This window comes from Epinephelus moara, chromosome 5 (assembly GCF_006386435.1).
Source record: "Epinephelus moara isolate mb chromosome 5, YSFRI_EMoa_1.0, whole genome shotgun sequence".
Taxonomy (NCBI): domain Eukaryota; kingdom Metazoa; phylum Chordata; class Actinopteri; order Perciformes; family Serranidae; genus Epinephelus; species Epinephelus moara.
The window spans coordinates 40,764,246-40,782,202 of record NC_065510.1 but is presented as its reverse complement, the minus strand read 5'-3'; the positions used below and the strand labels follow the sequence as shown (position 1 = coordinate 40,782,202).

The 17,957-nt window shown below is 41.9% G+C and overlaps 1 protein-coding gene across 1 annotated transcript in view; it reads right to left on the bottom strand.

The window, feature by feature from the left end:
• Window positions 1–2,999: 2,999 nt before the first annotated feature.
• gpr83 (G protein-coupled receptor 83) overlaps window positions 3,000–17,957 on the bottom strand; it is a 29,986-nt gene continuing 15,028 nt past the window's right edge. Inside the window, exons 3-4 of the mRNA XM_050045507.1 lie at window positions 12,503–12,636; window positions 3,000–7,131 (exon numbers count right to left, since the gene is read on the bottom strand). Of these exons, the coding sequence (XP_049901464.1) occupies window positions 6,420–7,131; window positions 12,503–12,636 (846 nt within the window). The 3' untranslated portion in view covers window positions 3,000–6,419. The remainder of the gene's footprint in view (window positions 7,132–12,502; window positions 12,637–17,957) is intronic.

Genomic DNA, 17,957 nt, shown 5'->3' with positions numbered 1-17,957 from the left:
TACTGTATCTTCCACAGGAAGTTCTGACAAATGTTTCAGAATAAAAGCCTATTTAGAAAATGGAGGGATTCTCTCAGCCGAGGTTATAAGGGGCTTTTAATTTGAAACAAGTGTTGAGTTTGAAATGACGGTGCGATATGTTAACTTTACAAAGACAACGGAGCGGATAAAAAGTAAATATATAAACACACAGAGGGATTAATAAATAACGGACCGTCTATAATGTAGTTTGTTTCAAATGAAGCTGGGAGCCTCTGCAGTTGTGGTGAGTAAAAGCCCCGCCGCTATTTGTTAATGTTATTACTTTATGTCCGACCGTGAGGATGTACCATTGTTTGCTAGCTTGATGCTAATGACAGTAACGTTAACTCAGCGGGTTGACAAAGTGCCTCTGCTGTTTCACACCATCATTTCCCCCTTTTACTCTGTGTGGTAACATCCCTAGAGGAAATATTAAAAACGCTGGGGTGTTGTTGTCATACAGTTGTCTACGGCAGCAGATCGTTCTGTGTTTCTACTGGTCAAAGTGACGGCTGTGATGGGAGAATTGGATCTCAGTGAAGGGCAAGTGGTCCATAACTTTAATTTTGGAGACAAAAAAATGTAGGCTTAGCGCCCTGTGGTCCATTGCCCAATAGGAAATGTAGAATACTCAAAAGTACTTTAAAAGTGCTTGAGTTACTTTTCTCAGGGAGTAACGTTGGAAGTACTTTTAAAGTAATTGAGTTACTTTACTCAGGGAGTAACGCAGTAAAGTAACTGGTTACTTTTTAAAAAAGTAACACAGTAACGTACTTTGATTACTTTTAAAGTAACTCTTACCCAACACTGCCACTAAGCCACCGACGCCCCCACTGCCAGTATATTTATCCCAGCCTCAATGACACTCTTTGCCAGATAGTTCTTCACCACTCATACAAGACTCTCCAGCCCTTTTTTTGGACTGATTTCCCATTGCCAACCCTGCCTGCCTCTGACCAACACATCTTGACTGATTCCCAATAAATGCACCACTCTTTGTTGTCAAACAATCAGTAGAAGCTTCTGCGTTCTTGGTTCCTGTTTACCTGTGACTGCTTGCCATTACAGTCTGACGACAATGCTACAATGTTCACGTTCGCATCTGCTTACCTGTGGTTTTCTGCAGTTCAAACACTTTCTGTGTGTTGCCACATTCACCATTGTGTGTGTGTGTTCTGTGAGTATTTACCTGCTGGCTTCTCGACCCTCTGCCTCACCTTGACCTGCCTCCTGCCTGTCTCCTACTGGTTTGTCTGTTTGAACTGTGTACAGTATGTACCTGTTTCCGGAGCTTCTGCCTCTATGACTACGTCCCCTACCTGCTCCTACCATTGCCTATTATTGAACTTAACAGTGTGTGTGTGTGTGTGTGTGTGTGTGTGTGTGTGTGTGTGTCTGTGTGTGTTTGGGCAAATGTCATCGCCCTCTCACCTGTTTCCTGGCCCAGTTCGGCCTGCTGAACCAGCCAGAATGCCAGAGACTTTACTGTGTGCTCATTACCTGCCCAGTCCTCTACCTGCTTAGTTGTTGCTTTAAAAGTCATTACTAATTTTTCCTGGTTCCCTGTGTGCTGCATTTGGGTCCTAACAAAACTCGCTACAAGAGGTTTTAATTGGTGACTTTAAATTGCCCGTAGGTGTGAATGTGAGAGTGAATGTTTGTCTGTCTCTGTGACCTGAGTGGCGTGTACCACTCCTCTCGCCCAATATCAACTGGGATCTTTTTTTTTTTTTTTTTTTTTTTTTGGGAAGGCACTGAAAAACAAACCCTATTTTTTCGTATAGTGAAGGGATCTCATCTTCATAATGGTCACCCCAAATTGTACTGCTTTGATCCCTGGGATCAGAGTGCTCTCTAATGCCAGCCAGAGAAATGCTACCTGTTGGTCCCATAGGTCACTTGTCTGGAGAATTGCACTATCTGTGCTGTCACTCAGGCTTACTGCCTGTCTGGACAGAAATGAATAGCATTAAGACATGAGTGTATGGAAAGGTTTCTACACAGTAGCTCTCCCAAATCAATAATTCTGTATGGATTATGTTTAAGCTCTGGTTTTCTCAGCTGCAGATGTATCCAGCTACAGTATATCTCATGAAATCGTGTGTATTAATCATATTGCATATGTGCCCAATCAGTATTCTCTTTGAAGGCTGTGGTTGAAATGCTCTTATTCCCCCCCTGCATCATATGGTAAGAATCAAAGCAGTTGTACTGGTTCAGTGCCTTTTACCATCTTCAGGGGAAAAAAGTAATAAAAGTCTGAACATTCAAAGACAACAACTAGAATCAAGTTTCCTTGTTTTTATTTATAGTAATATGTTTTATCTTGTAGAGGATAGGGATGTCATGGTGTAAAACATTCACAAAGGACAGCAAAATAACAACAACAACAACAACAACAACAACAACAACAACAACAGATGTTTAAAGACAAAGACAGACACATTAAAAAAACACTCATGTTACTCACATCCCTGAACCATTAACTCTGGAAAACTACAGTAAGAAGAGACATAAGGTTGCAAAGATTTTATTTTGGCCTATTGATCATTTCCTCTGTTTCCCATTAGCCAACCAACAAACCAGAAATAAAGCAACAGATTCATTATTCACAGAGAAACAAATGTCAAGCAATTTCAGCAGTTTTTCTTTTATGCAACTGTGCACATGTACACACAGTTTATTGTTCTCACTTTCTTAAACACAGATTATATTATGTTCACAAGAAACACTGAAAAACTCACAAAAATATATTTTCATGATCTGACCTTCAGTAATGCTTTTTGTTGCATGAATGTGTTCGTCTCCTATTCTGCTTCATTTATAATATAATAACAGAACCTTCAAAGCTTAAAATATATAACACATATTTTTCAACAACAAATTTCCTTATTTTCAACTGCGAGAGACAATGACACACTCTGTGTTTAACATTTGATTAACACACTCTAATATTCTGCTACAATGAATGTACACACATTTTTGATGAAGAGCTGATATGACTTTTAGTCCAATAAAAAATGCAGGTTTTTTTCTCAGCAAGATGCTTTAGCTCCATTTTAATCCAGGTGTTATGAAAACCATCTGCAGTATATTTATGATTGTCCCTTCAGCACTGCAGCCACCTGGGTTAAACACCACCAAAATCTCAGTGTATTTGATGTTTCTCAGACCTGTAATGTGATGTGATCAGTGGCAGATCTTCCTAAAAGGGGACATCAATGCGTCCTCATCCAAACTCTTCAAATACCTTCACTATTTCAGTGGACTTTCACGTCTCCATTTGACAGGCCAGGTATCCTCCTGCGTCTGTTGTTGACATTCCGGGATGCCGCGAATTTGCGCTTGTTACATGCATTGTGTCTTTTCAAAGTACACTTCTGTTTACACAGGAAATGTACAGTTTCTGCTTGTTAGATGCATACAGTCTTTTTCAAAAGAAACTTACAACATCGCACCTTGTACTGACGTTTCTTTTCCTTGTGCAAAAAAAGCATGTGGTTAGGTTTATAAAACATCATGGTTTGGCTCAAACATTCACACAGGCAAGTCCGGGGTTTGTTGTATCCATCCACCGCCCCTCCCACCTGCCCTATAGGAACTTTCCAGCTCCTTATATTAGGTTTTTACTCGCAGCATTTCAAACAAATGCCATCTGGCGACTGACGCATCTTTCATGGCAGTATGACACACTGCTGGGTGGGGTTATCAACTGGTGCTGCCCGGTGTGTATCGGTGGAAAGGTGCCTTTTTGCATTGGTAATGGTCAAAATCACTTGACAAAGCAGCAGTATTTGACAACTTAGGAATGAGAACAGGCTGGGGACATATCCCTTGAACGCCACCAAGAGTGATTTCTTATTGTGGGGCCAGGAGAAGCTTGTCTAGGGCGCCTAATCTGCTATGTCTGGCACTGGATTTGATGACAGCATAGGACAAAATAGGATCCATTTTTCTAAAGGAAAATATGATTTTCCCAGTTCAATTTGCCAAAAGAAACCTACATACAAAGATGACAAGGTGGTAGGAACGCTTTCACTTTGCCTCCTTTCATTGGCAGAATGGAGTAAACACATTCATGAATGAGGCAAAGTGAGGACATGACAGATGCTCAAAGAGTGTGATATGCAATGGCTGGAGATCATGCAGTTACAAAAGGTGAGGTTATTCATTCTTTTTTTTTTTTTTTTGCTCGGCTTTATATGATCTTTGAATAAAATTCATAGAGGCTGTTATTATCTTTAAAACAATTAAATTACTTTACAGCGACCTTCACACAGCAGTTCAGAAACTGAAGGAATAATCTGCCTTCAAATTCTGTAGCATCCAAAGTAGCCTAGTTGGCTATTTTACAGCCTTTTTAGATGGTTAAAGTAAAGCACAAGTTACATATTCAAGGCATATAATTAATTGGATGGGATTACTTGGAAGTGAACAAAAGCAAACTCCACTAACGCCGTTAAATAAACTGTGAGCACGCTCTGATGCTCAGCTTCAAAATGCAGTGTGACACACCTGCAAGCTTTCCTCTTAGCAATCTGCCAACAGTGTGAACCATAACTAAAGTGTTCATATTTATTCTGCATCATTGCTTGGTTTGTAGTGGCAGTCACACTGTGAGAACACCGTCAGAATTTTGCTGCAGGCTGTCTTTGGTATGCAAAGCTCCAACGTGTCTGGCTGGACTGATGACCAAAAACATAATTTTTCTTTCACTATTGGCAACTTAAGTCTCAAGGGACCCAAAATCACACACTGTAAAGAGACTTTTGAAGCAACTAAAAGACGACACAGCCTATGGTGCAGAATATATGTTGATGAGGGTAAGTCACGTAGCCTGCTGTAATATTTTGTCGGCGTGGGTTTTTTTCCCCCTCAAATTTGGTCAGTTCTGCCTGCAAAAAACCAAGATGGGGATGGCTGAAATCTTAAACTCGAGGCTTCAAAATGGAAGTCCACAAACCACTGTGTGACTTCATGGTAAATACGTCCATCATAGTATTTGCAGCCTCTGTTTCTACAATACAGGAAACGGTCCACTTCCTGTTCAAGAACAGCCTTGGATTACAAACAGTGCACAAAAGTATGTGTCTGAAAACATTTTAGGTGAGAAATAGACAATAGAATATCAGAAACTTGGTTTATATTTGATCAGCACTGCTTAGTTTTACAGTTTGATCTGAGTTTAAGAAAGAGAAAGAGAGAGGCGTCTCTCTCTTCATCTGCTTCTAAATGATTTTGTCTGTGCAGGTGGGCATAAGAAAATGCGCTACAATCTGTACTTTGAGCAACAGCCCTAGAGCTGGCGAAAATCCAGTTTGGCGTTATCTGGAGATGAGCAGGGAGATGTGGGCGCTGGTACAATGGAGCAAAGTTTAACATAGTTCATTTACACATACTACCCATGTTGTTGGTACAGAGCTGGTTGAGATCAGAACAAAAGATTTTTAGACAGAAAATTTACATCAGATGAGGGTTTTTTTTCTTTCATAAAATATGTGGTATAAAGAAACTTGAGATAAATTAGTTTTAGGAATGAGTCCAGTTAGCTTCACATTACATCCTCTGCATGTATATCATTGTGTCATTGCTGCAACAGTAATCTCTAAAAACTGATCCAAAGCTCAAGAAGCCCTGCTAAATGGACTTTGTGGTGAGACTGTTTTGTCAGCTGCTGTTTCCAAGATCAAAAAATTAACTTTTAATCTCAACTCAACTAAAGCCAACATGGAGGAGGTGTCCTAAAAGGGCAGAGGAAAAAAATGGAAATTTGAACATGATAAACTGGCCAAACTCCATTTGCTGATGAAGATTGTGTGAAACGATCGACAGATCAAGCACAGCTGGTAATGCTTTAAAGGTCTAGCATGTAAGATTTAGTGTCATTTAGGGGTGAGGTTGCAGATTGCAACCAACTGAAACTTGTAATTAGGACTATGGGGGCCACCGCAAAAATGCAAACGGCCCCATCTAGAGCTGGTTTGTCCATTCTGGGCTACTATAGATCAACATGGTGGACTCCATGGAGGAGGACCATAAATATAAATGGGTCATTCTAAGTTAACAAAAACACAACAGTTACTTGTTTCAGGTGATTATACACTAATGAAAACTTTGAATATTACATTCAATTTCTGCCAGTGTATCCCCCTAAATCCTACACACTGGACTTTTAAGGGCTGATGCCTAAATTGAGTGAGAAGCAGAACGTAAAGGTGGATAAAACAACATGAGTTTCTTCCTTTTAAAGCCATCACCATGTCCTCTCACTCTCCTGCCATCACAACCGCGTGAAGTCTCAGCCATACATCTCCGAGATCTCTGATTTCCTCTTTGGAACATGATGAAATCCTAAAATAGGATTAAGAATCTCAAACAGCACAATCCCATGTTCCCTGTCAGCTGACAGCCACAATGGGCTCGACTGAGAGGATGTCAGTTCTTCCTGTGAGGACCTGCCTGGCCGTGAAGAGCACGTGTGTATCTTTGATGTTGTGGGACTGACTGGAGGAGGCGTGACTCTGCTGTGAGGAGGAGTGGCCCGGGTGTGATAAGGTGTGCCTTGGCCCTGAGGACTCGTGGTTGTCGGGCCAGGCAGTCCTGTGACAAGGAGCAGCAACAGGGCGGAGCTCTGGCTCCAGCCCAACCACCGCCCTCCGCCTCTTCCTGCACATGTCGAAGAGCAGCCTCAGCTCTTGGCGGAAGGTGGGATTCAGACAGCAGTAGATGAAAGGGTTGTAGCAGGTGGAGCTCATAGCCAGCCAGTGAAAGCAGAAGTACAGAGCGTTAGAGGAGTGGATGGCCTGGCTGGACAGCAGCACCACGTAGCAGTTGAGAGGGAACCAGCAGACGGCAAACACCCCGACCACCAGGAGCAACATGGCTAATGTCCGCCGCCGCTTTCTTCTCTGGGCAGCGTGCTGAGCTGTTGTGGTGTCACCGATGGCGTTGTGACGCCACAGCCGGCAGGCCACTGTGGTGTAGGAGGCGGTGATGATGAGGAGTGGTAGCATGTAGAGTAATATGAAGGTCAGGAGGTCAATGTACTGCCAGTAGACATCTGAGGGCTCTGGGAAGTCTGGGACACACAGGCTGCGCTCCTTTTCCTTACTGGAGAGAAACAGAAGAAGCAGGAGTGACAGATTACTGAACAGGGTTAGGATTAGGTCACAGGTGAGTGTAGGGCTGCAACTAACAACCAGAAAACTCACAATTACTCATTTAATTATAATATATGACGAAAAAGAAGCAATGGCTTTTTCTCATGAGCACAGTTTCTCAAGACAGGGACTTTCTTCAAATTGTGGCAATAATGTCCACTTCGACTCAACAACGACCTGATTGGATATCGATGTTAAAAGATCAAGGTCAGTGTTACCTTGCATCTGTCTCATTCTCTCGATGGCGATATGTCAAGAAAACTATAAGGGAATGTCTTTAAATTTAACACAAATGTCCACTTGGACAGAAGAATTAAGTAATTTGAGTTTTGTGGTCAAAGGTCAAGGTCACTGTGACGTTACAAAATACACTTTTGGCCATAACTCAAAAATTCATATGCTAATTAGGACAAAACTTTACACAAATGTCTAATGGAGAGAAAAAGTGATAAAGCCATGCCACGCTGCTTTGTGTTTCCATTGTCAGTTTAGACACACCATGCCACGCCAAGCCATGCTGGAGATGGACCTCCACCAGAGTAGGCCCAAAAGCCAGGCCGCCTGATGTCTCGCCGACCACAATCAAGCCCGGATGACCCCCATTCTCCCCCCCAAACAAGCATGTGTGTTGCAGGACTCTACTCACCTCTGTCTGAAGACCAGAGAGCAAGTCATTTTTCAAAGCCTCTGTGTGTTCAGCTCTCAGTGCTTTTGTAGCTTTTACCAGAATCTCATGTTGTGTGGAGATTAGTTTCTCTCCTGTGTCCTGTTTTCATTTTACATATGTTGGGGTCAACATATATTTACCTCACTCGGTGGCACCATAAATGTTGGGGTCAACACACTAGGCTTCACACGGAGGTACCAAATATGTTGGGGTTTAATTGGCTATCGGAAATAATTAATAATTATTATTAATAATTAATAATTATGTTAAATAATGTGACTTAATTAACATTAAATCACCTCGTGGGGCACCATTCCTGTAAAGGGAAAAATGATAGCCAGTTGAAGATATCAGTCTCATAAAATACGCTAAACTATTAATTTGGAGTTTGATTAATAATGAAATTAATGACAACAACCAAAATTAACAGTAACGCCTGAAGGATTTCGGAGTTCTTGACGCAGCAGAGGTTGACTATTCATTCACTCTTGTGCAACATTAAACAGACAGCAGGTATGATTCCAAAGAATTATATTTATTCACAAACTAGCAAAGCAAACCAAAACACACAAATTCTAACAAACTATATACAAGCTTGGTGTGTATGTGTGTGTGTGTGTGTGTGTGTGTGAGAGAGAGAGAGAGAGAAAGAAGAGAATGACAAAGGCGGGTGTGGTGATCAAGGAGCTGTTTGGCCTACAAAGCAAAATGGCTGACAACAGAGAACTACCAAAATGGCCGAATCAATGTTTGGGTGTAGCTCTGTTGAAAGCCTGTTTGTTAATGAGTCTATGTCAATGTGATATGTGTTGCAAACGGTCTGGATTTGTGCAGAGATTGTTTAGTTGTGTGCAAGAATCTGTTTTTGAACAGTATTAGCAAACTAAACACTTAGCTTTGGCGAAGTCAACTAATCAATGACCTAACTGCCAACAATCACAACAATAACTCCGTAAACAGCATCAAATCACATACAACAAGTTAAACAGTCTTGCTTAGCCTGTAAAGCTGTGATAAGCTATGCCCAGTTGTTACATTACCGATCCTTGAGTGGATGGGAGAAAGAGTCACTTGGTGGTGGTGGTGCTTTGTTAGCCGGCAGAAGAAGGCTGGGAAGGTGTGGTTTCAGCTACAGTCTTTGTTGTGTCCTTTGTTCCAAAGGTTCCGAGGAAGCTGGTCACTCGGGGTCCTTGCAGAGTTAGACGCTGGGTGCTAACTCACTTAGTTCCTTGTTGCTGGAAAGCTAGTTGCAAACCTTGTGTTTTCCAGAGTCTGTGATCAGTTGCTCTCCCTTTAGTGGTTTGGGCTATGGAGCCAGGGTCTAGGCCTCTGGGCTGTTCCAAGCCCAGCCGGAGAGCGGTGTGAGCTGTTGAAGCTCCAGGGCAAGAAGAGAAAGAAAGATCTGAAGCAAACCTTGTACAGATGCCTGTGACATCACAGAGTCACATGTCACTGTAAAAGGTCTTGTCCAATCAAGTTTTGAGACTTGAGTCTCACTGAGGTGTGAGGTGAGATGCATGCAGAGGAAAAAGCCTTTAAATTGTCCAGTGATGATTTTACCAAATGATAAACCATCTGTGGTCCTGTGAATCCCAACACATAGCTGCTTTATTTTACCGTTTCATGGTATCCACCATACTAATTATGTGAAGTTGCTGCTCGAAAACAAAACTCAATAAAATAATAGGAGACTTTTATTGTGAAGAATCTAAAGGAAATGAAATGTGTTAATTACTGAATTGGCAGAATGTTGTTAGCAGCTTTTCTTCAATAAAGACAAGTCTAAAATACGGCAGGGAGGAAGAGTCAAAGCAGAAACAGCCACAGTGAGATGTTGATGAAGAGCTGCAGACAACAGGCTCTTACTGCTCCTCTGCAAACAGCTTACCTCCAACAGGTGAACTTGTTTTACCTGCCCTGCTGTGGAAACACATGCAGAAAACACAACAGGATTTTTGCCATGGATCAGCACTCTGCTTTTGAATGTCTTCACTCAAGACACGTCGTCATCAGTTAAAAGCCCTTTTTAAACAGGAATTGTGCAAATTTGCAGGAAAGCCTAATCAGTCTTTTTTCAGCATTCGCAGTATAAAAACAAAATTGGGGAGTGCGGCAAAATGCCGCCTACCTACTTTTGTTTATACAGAATGCACCTTTTTCGGGGCAATGGGGGGCGTGAGCAAGTAACAAAACGTGTAGCGCAGTGTGTGACGTAACCAGTGACGTGGGAGGGAAGCTGCGGAAGGGCAGTCCTTCGGCGATTCTCATAAGTTGGCCCGTTCTTCACCGTCCCCGTCATCTGACTGTTAATGGCCTCTTCGTTTGTGAGGGCAAGGCAGGTGCGCAATTATTTGTCTCCCCAGTTGCTCATCTTTACAGTGTCTGTCAGGTTTGTGTTTCCCTCTTGCTACTAGCTGCTCACTAATTCCTGCTATCAGCTGTTTCCTGTTTATCCACCGCCAGTGGGCCGCATGTGCGGTGTCATCAACAGCTCCTCCCACAAGTCATCAACAGCCCCTCCCGTGGCGGAAGGCCACAAAATTGGGCACCTCGGATCAACTTGCCAATCCGGCTCTGTGCGTCTAAATTCTCGCAGCTTGCCATCAAAACGGCCCAACATTCGCGGAAAATCTGGCAGTGTAAAAGGGGCTACAGACACACCTTCAAGAAGGTAGCCCTGTTGTAATGGAAATGCAAATCCCTGCTGTGCTGGGCTGATGGCCCAGACCAAACCAAGCCAACCCAGCCCATGACTGTTGAAAAGGTATTTAACTTGACTGGTTCACGGAGGTATACAACCACAAGATGGTAATTCTAGTTTTTGTTTGCTTTTGATAGTTGCTGATTAATATCCTGATGATCAAAGAATCTTCAGATATCTGAAGCGCTTGGAGGCTTTTCTGTAAGCCCATTTTGATTTTGGTTTTCATTTATAAAGCCTTGTGCAATAACCTGAATATGAGTCATTTGTACGTTATACCTATTGTATTTTGTTTTTTCTATGACTAGAGCTAGGTCCTGTCTTGTGTAGTATTGTGTTTTGTTTGTTGCTGTTGTGGTGGTGGGATGTGTTTAGTGATTATGTACTGTCATGTATGTAGCATTGTGTTTGGTGTGGACCTCAGGAAGAATAGCTGTTGGTTCGGCTGCAGCTAATGGGGATCCTAATAAATGAAATGAAATCATGGACTCAAAAACATTAAGAAAATGCTTTTATGAGGAGAAATAAGCAAAAAAAAGATTTTTCATAATGGTACTGACAAGTTGTGCTTCCTAAATCCCTTGTAGGTACTAATTCCACTACAGCTAAACCAAACAATTTCTCTCTGACCATTGAAAACTCCAAAGTCCGTCTGTCTCTTCAGAGTTTGGGTGTCATCCTGGACAGTACATTGTCCTTTGAGGCCCACATCAATAATGTTACTATTGTCTTTGTCTGTGACTTAAACCTCATAGCGCTTTTATTCTCGTTCACTCTTTGGTTCCATCCAATATTGATTATTGCAATTCTGTCCTCTTTGATCTTCCTCTCAAGAGTCTTCATCATCTCCAATCGGTACAGAATTCAGCCGCCCGTATCATTACTAGAACCCCCTCCATAGAACATATCACTCCTGTTCTCCAGCAACTACAGGGGGTTCATGTTAAATATCACATCGACTTCAAGATTCTGCTTCTCACCTTTAAAGGAAATGGCCACTTTAGATTGAAAATACAGACAGTACTTACTGACCCTCATGCCGACAAGAAGTCCAGTATAGTTTTTTAATCCACAAAACTCATTCGGGGTATCGGAGGATAACAGCTAGCCAGATTTTTCCATACACTTGAAGTGCATGGAACCCGTGTCCAAAATCATTTTGAAAATGTAATAAACTCCGCTAATGCATTTCAAAAACGTCAGAACGGCTCGTCTGTCGTAATCCAAGTGCCCTGAAGCCGCAGTATGCAAAACTGAATTGAAAAGACTAATTTTACTGCACTTTTATAGCATCATTTCTCACCGTGGTCAGTTAGCCTGCAGGCGCGCTGTGTTTACATTGCAACTTGCGACGTCCGACGACGTTCAGAGATGTCCTTGTTCTCAAGTCTCGTGAGTTGCCATGTAAAGACAGCAATGTTATCAATAGGACATTCCTCTACATCAACTATTTTTTCTGCAAGTTTGCCACCCACACTGGCAAAATTGTCATTAAATCCAATAGCTATATGAGCAGGGTAAGTTCTGCCCCCCGCCTTTGGAACTCTCTCCCCCATGACATTCGCAAGATGGATTCCCTTTCCACCTTTAAATCCCATCTGAAACCTTTTCAAGCTGGCATATTCAATCTGATTTAATAATGACACACTTATCGAGATCTGCACTAACTTATTATTGTATATTACTGCATTGTTTGTCTAAATGACATATGGATACATTGTTGTTTGTTTGTTTTTTAATGTGTATAGTACGGTGTCCTTGAGTGCTTTGAAAGGCGCCTATACTACCAGCCCACGTATAACAATAACAATAATCTCTCATATTTTTCTCTTGTCATCACATGTATGGAGTCTAACCACCAAAGTCTTCCTTCATTGCCAACCACATTAATTATTATTCTCCACTTTCAATGGATCTCTCCTTATTGAAATGCATGAGTGTGTATCATTTTACCTGTATGTAAAAGTCAGTAGTTTTTGGTAGATTGCATGAGGGAGGGAGAAGCAGCTGGCCATTATCCAGATAACACCAACCCACACACCGCCTTGTGTCAGGGACATGCGAGGCCTCAAAGGATGTAAAATCACCTGAAACAAAATCAGCACACACAGATCAAAGTCAGTGCAAACACACACACACACACACACACACACTGGATCAATAATATACATCATTCGTTCACATCTGTGTACTCATCTGGGGGTCGATTTCTAATATCAGCTCCAGAAATGACTCATATCCAATTAAAATCCACAGTTGAATAATATTACAGGAGCTCAGGCTAATTTGTAAAGCAGCACTTCAGCATGTAATTTACAAGAAGCACTTTTTTCAGTCGAAGCTTCGACCAGTGGTAAACAGCATCCCATTTTCTGTTTATCAACCTGTTGGCTCAGTGTCTGTGCTGTGTTGGACAGTTGCCTGGTTTCTGGTACACAAACTGAAGAAGTGTCAGAAGGAGAAGGTCTTTATATATTTGTTTACTGTGAACTTGAGTTCACACTAGTGATGTCTGCAGAGACACAACATCCCTGCTCAACTGTCTGTACTTACTCGGTGAAGCATCAGCCAACACTGACAATACCAACTAAGTGAGCAAGAAACTGCTTCCTGTTCCTCTGAGTGCAATACAAGAAAGTCTGTGGTGAAATGCAACAAAGTACATTTCCTGTACTTGACATAGAGTATTTCCATTTTATGCTATTTTATACCTCCACTCCACTACATTTCAGAGGGAAATATTGTACTTTTTACTCCATTACACATTAACAAACTACGACACTGCATTGCTCTTACATGTACTTTTTAGTGATAGAAACAGAACAATATAATATTCTATAATAAAATAACGTGACAGGACTATTCTGCAAAATGAGAACATCTACTTTGACACTTTACTGGTCAACGACAAAACGATTAAATATTTGTTTGTATGCATTTTTTTCCTTTGGCCAATTTATTAATCTTTATGTTAACTTTTTTTTAATTAATATTTCATTTTGGTTATAGCATACAATTTCACATTTTAACACGTCAGTTTTTCTCATACAATTTTCAGTGTTTGTAAAGTAACTTTTGAAATGTGATGGGTTACAGATTATCAGTTACTCTGTTAAAAATGCAGTAAGTACAGTAATGTAAATAACTTTATCAAAGTAATGTAACTTGTTACATTTGATAACGTTTTGACTACTTTTCTTACAAATGTTTTAAACTGAGCAATAAAGCTTAAAAACTGTCCAAAAATAGGCTGTGTACAGAGAAGGCATTCCTGCAGAGTTAAAATGTAAAGCAACAAAATGAATGTCAAATTCTACAATATAAGCTTTTTTTTTTTACCAGAAAGAACATATTTGAATGTAACCCCTTGTCACCAACACCTTCATTAGTAACTTTAAGTGAATGACATATGTTTTCTCAGTAACTGTAACTAAGTTAATTACATGTAACCTGTTGCTCTCCAACACTGACAGTTTTTAGCTATTTTTCCAGCAATAAATATTTTTTCTTATTTCAAATGCATATGGGCGTCTGGTGTGTATGTATGGTGTATCAGAGAGCAATGGAAATTGAAGAATTCAGATCATTTACTCAAGTAAAAGTACCGATATTGTGCATTTGATTTAAAAATCCAGCATTATGTAAAAAAAATATAGAAGGATAGGCAACAAATGTTCTTAAAGAATCAAAAGTAAACATACCTTTTCTGTTTCATATCATTTGTATTATTGTTATTATATGCTTCATATACTGTTGGGTATTTTAATCTTTAACGACGCATCATATTTTCTAAAATTTGTTTTTACAATATCTTTGCATGAAAAGGAACTAGAAATTCAAAAGTGTTAAATACATGTATTGAGATAAAAAGTACAATATTTCCCTCAGAGTAGTAGTAGTTGCTGTAGAGTGTAAGTATAAAGCAGCAGAAAACTGTGAAATAAGCAACACTCAAGTAAAATACAAGCTCCTCAGAATTATACTTGAGTACAGTGCGTGAACAAATATACATAGTATTACTATTGGTAATGGAGTCTGGCTTTGGCAGAATAAAGCTGCTTTCACACTGCCACGCGGTAACTCCCTGCCTCCAGTCATTTCAGTTAGGGGAAGGCAGCAGACGGGGAAGTGGTTTCCAACATGATAGTAGGGGTATGAAGTGGTTGCCACCCACATGCACATATACAGATTTTGCTCTGCTGCTCTGAATTCACCTTGTTGAACTTCTGGCGGTTGCCACTTGGATTTTGCTGATCGAATAGCAGGCATCATGGAAGCAAAAAGAAGACAAGACGGAGTAGCTGATAATGTTGGCATCTGAATACTCCGAGTTACAGGACTAGCAACTCATGAGGATAACCAGAAGAAAAACTGGGACTTGGATAACATTTCCACCAAACTTCAGATGCCTGGTAAATTGTCCAGATATGTAAAAATCTTTGGTAATTTCAGTGATTTTCTTTGTCTTGCTACAGTATATAGCTACAAGCTAGCTTGCACTTCTGCCAGTGTTCACATGGTGGCAACCTCGGGATGAAAAATGAAGCCAAAACTGCAGTACCTCTAATGGCCACATGAGGCTAGCTCTGAAACACAGTAGATCCCCATAGACCCCCATGTTAAAATGCCCAACTTTACAGTCTTCCGGCTTTCTTACAGTGCAGATGCTCTGCTGCTTGCGCTCCGCTTTGCTTACATTCTTTTGTGGATATACTTGTTTTTTCCTGCTAAAAGCTACAGAAAGTAGATCCTGGATACTTATAAAGCATTGGGACTTTAATTTGTGAAAGATACAGAGGACAACTGCCATATTTTCACCACTTTTTCACCACTTTAGTACTGTGTGAGCAGGGCTGAGGCACAGTGCAAGCCTTTTGCTGTGTCTGTGACTGGAAACCTGTGATTAGGACAAGGACAAGATGGCAAAATCTGTGAGCTGCACAGAGTGTGAGCGACTAACCGAGACGATAAGGCAGCTTCAAAAGAAGAATGAAACGCTACAACAAATTCGTGAGAGTGAGCAATTCATTGACTCTGTGGCAGCTAACATACAAGGTGCTGATGGACAGACTGGTGTATATGGAAATACAACAAATGTGGAGCATACCATCGCTGACTTGGCTGACACAATCCCATGGATATGTCCTAACACCACTGGATCAGCTGCAGAGGCTCCCAAACTGGCCTTCCCTAACGACCCTTCCTACTGGCACAGGACTGGTGCTCGACCAAAAGCATCAACTCCAGCCAGGACTTGGTCTGATGTCACTAGACGCAAAGGCAAATCCAGCAGGAAATCAGTCAAGAGAGCCCCAACGCTCACCCCTCCACTTGAACTCTCTCTACAGAACAGGTACGATGCACTGGCTCCAAATGAAATGTGTGACAATACCAACTACACTGAACCCAGGCAGGCCAATCACACTTGTGGTATTAAGGCTATCCAAAATGCAAGCAATAGCCCCAAAACCACTGCTAGACCCAGGGCCAGAAAAAACTATGCTAACTCCACACCTGAGAAGCCAAGGGCCAGGAGAAGTATCGCTAACACCACACCTGATCAGCCAGACACCATCCTGATCGGAGACTCAATAACCAAGCATGTAAGAATGGCAAAGACTGAAAATCTAACAGTGTCTGACACGTCTGTCAGGGAGCTAACCGAGCTGTTGCCAGTGATCCTCTCTACACACCCAAGTAACATGAGGATCATCATCCATGCTGGGTCTTTTGACATTCTACGAAGAAAAACTGGCTCTGAGATCCTGAAAAAATACTTTTCCCTGCTCCTGGAGAAACTGAGTGATTGTCAGCCACAAAATGTGTTCATTTCTGGCCCCATTCCAACCCTGGGGAAAGGAACAAAATGTGTTCATTTCTGGCCCCATTCCAACCCTGGGGAAAGGAATCGAGTCTTGTACCAGACTCCTTGCCCTGAATACATGGCTGACATCGGCATGCTTCACTCATTGGATAAAGTTTATTGACAATTTTAACATCTTTTGGAACTGTAAGGATCGCTTTCAGCGTGATGGNACCAGACTCCTTGCCCTGAATACATGGCTGACATCGGCATGCTTCACTCATGGGATAAAGTTTATTGACTTTTCTTTTGGAACTGTAAGGATCGCTTTCAGCGTGATGGGATTCATCCGAACATCACTGGATGCAGACTACTCGGGGCCAACCTACGTCATGCTCTTGGAATGCCACACCAAAACAAGAATGGACAGATAAGAGCCAAGGACAAGTACGGGGCACAGAGACAGACAGCCTGCACCTCTCCCCCTTCACCTGACCCTTGGCTCCACATCACCCAAGGCATTCAGAGGATGTCCCTGTCCCAGTCAGGGATTCAACAACCCCCCTCCTGCCCTTCACCACAACCACCAAGGAGCCAACGTCGCCCCCNGGATCCAACAACCCCCCTCCTGCCCTTCACCACAACCACCAAGGAGCCAACGTCAACCCTCCCACCAGCACCGGCACAACCACTAAGGAGCCAACGTCGACCCTCCCCACCACCACCACAATCACCACGGAGCCAGCGTCAACCCTCCCACCAGCACCGGCGCAACCACTAAGGAGCCAACGTCGACCCTCCCCCCCTCCACCAATGAAAGAATGAATAGAACTGAAAGAGTATTCTTAGTATTCTTTAATGGTAGCTTCTCTAAGGCTGGACAGGTTGAAAGTGGAATTCCACAGGGAAGTTTGCTGGGTCCATTGTTGTTCTCTATTTTCACCAATGATTTTCCATCGGCTTTTAAAAAAGCACATATGTCAATGTATTCTGATGACACAACAATATACATTAATGCACCCACAGATGAGGAAATTACCAACACCCTGAATGAAGAATTGCAAATAGTATTAGACTGGGTGATCAACAACAAACTAGTCTTAAATTCAGAATGTTGGTGGATGAATCATTCATGACTGTCCTCTGATTAACACGCTGACTGTGCTCTGATTAACACACTGACTGTCCTCTGATTAACACACTGACTGAAAAGACTCCCTGGACCCGGAGCTTTCTCAGTTCATTTTTTCTTTCTAAATAAATACAAATAAATATGGTGAATCTGCCAAAGTGAACCCAGCAGATACCTGCCACCTGACCACGCCCACCTTACCTGCTGGGTAAGGGGCGGAGACTATAAATTGTTTGTTCACCCCTCAGTTCATCCTTTGCACTCCCTGCCAGCACATGTATCCTGATTTGTGTGCGTCTTCAAGTTAACGTGAGTGGTCAATTCATCATTTTGATTGTTTCCTTTGTATGCCTTTTGTGGTGGCTTTGCTGACATGTGCTCTGCTACCCTACTCTCTTAGTTCCCAGACATGTGCCAGGAGCCATGTAAGATTGTTTGTCGCTTGACCATTTTACTGTTTAGTTGTGGATTGT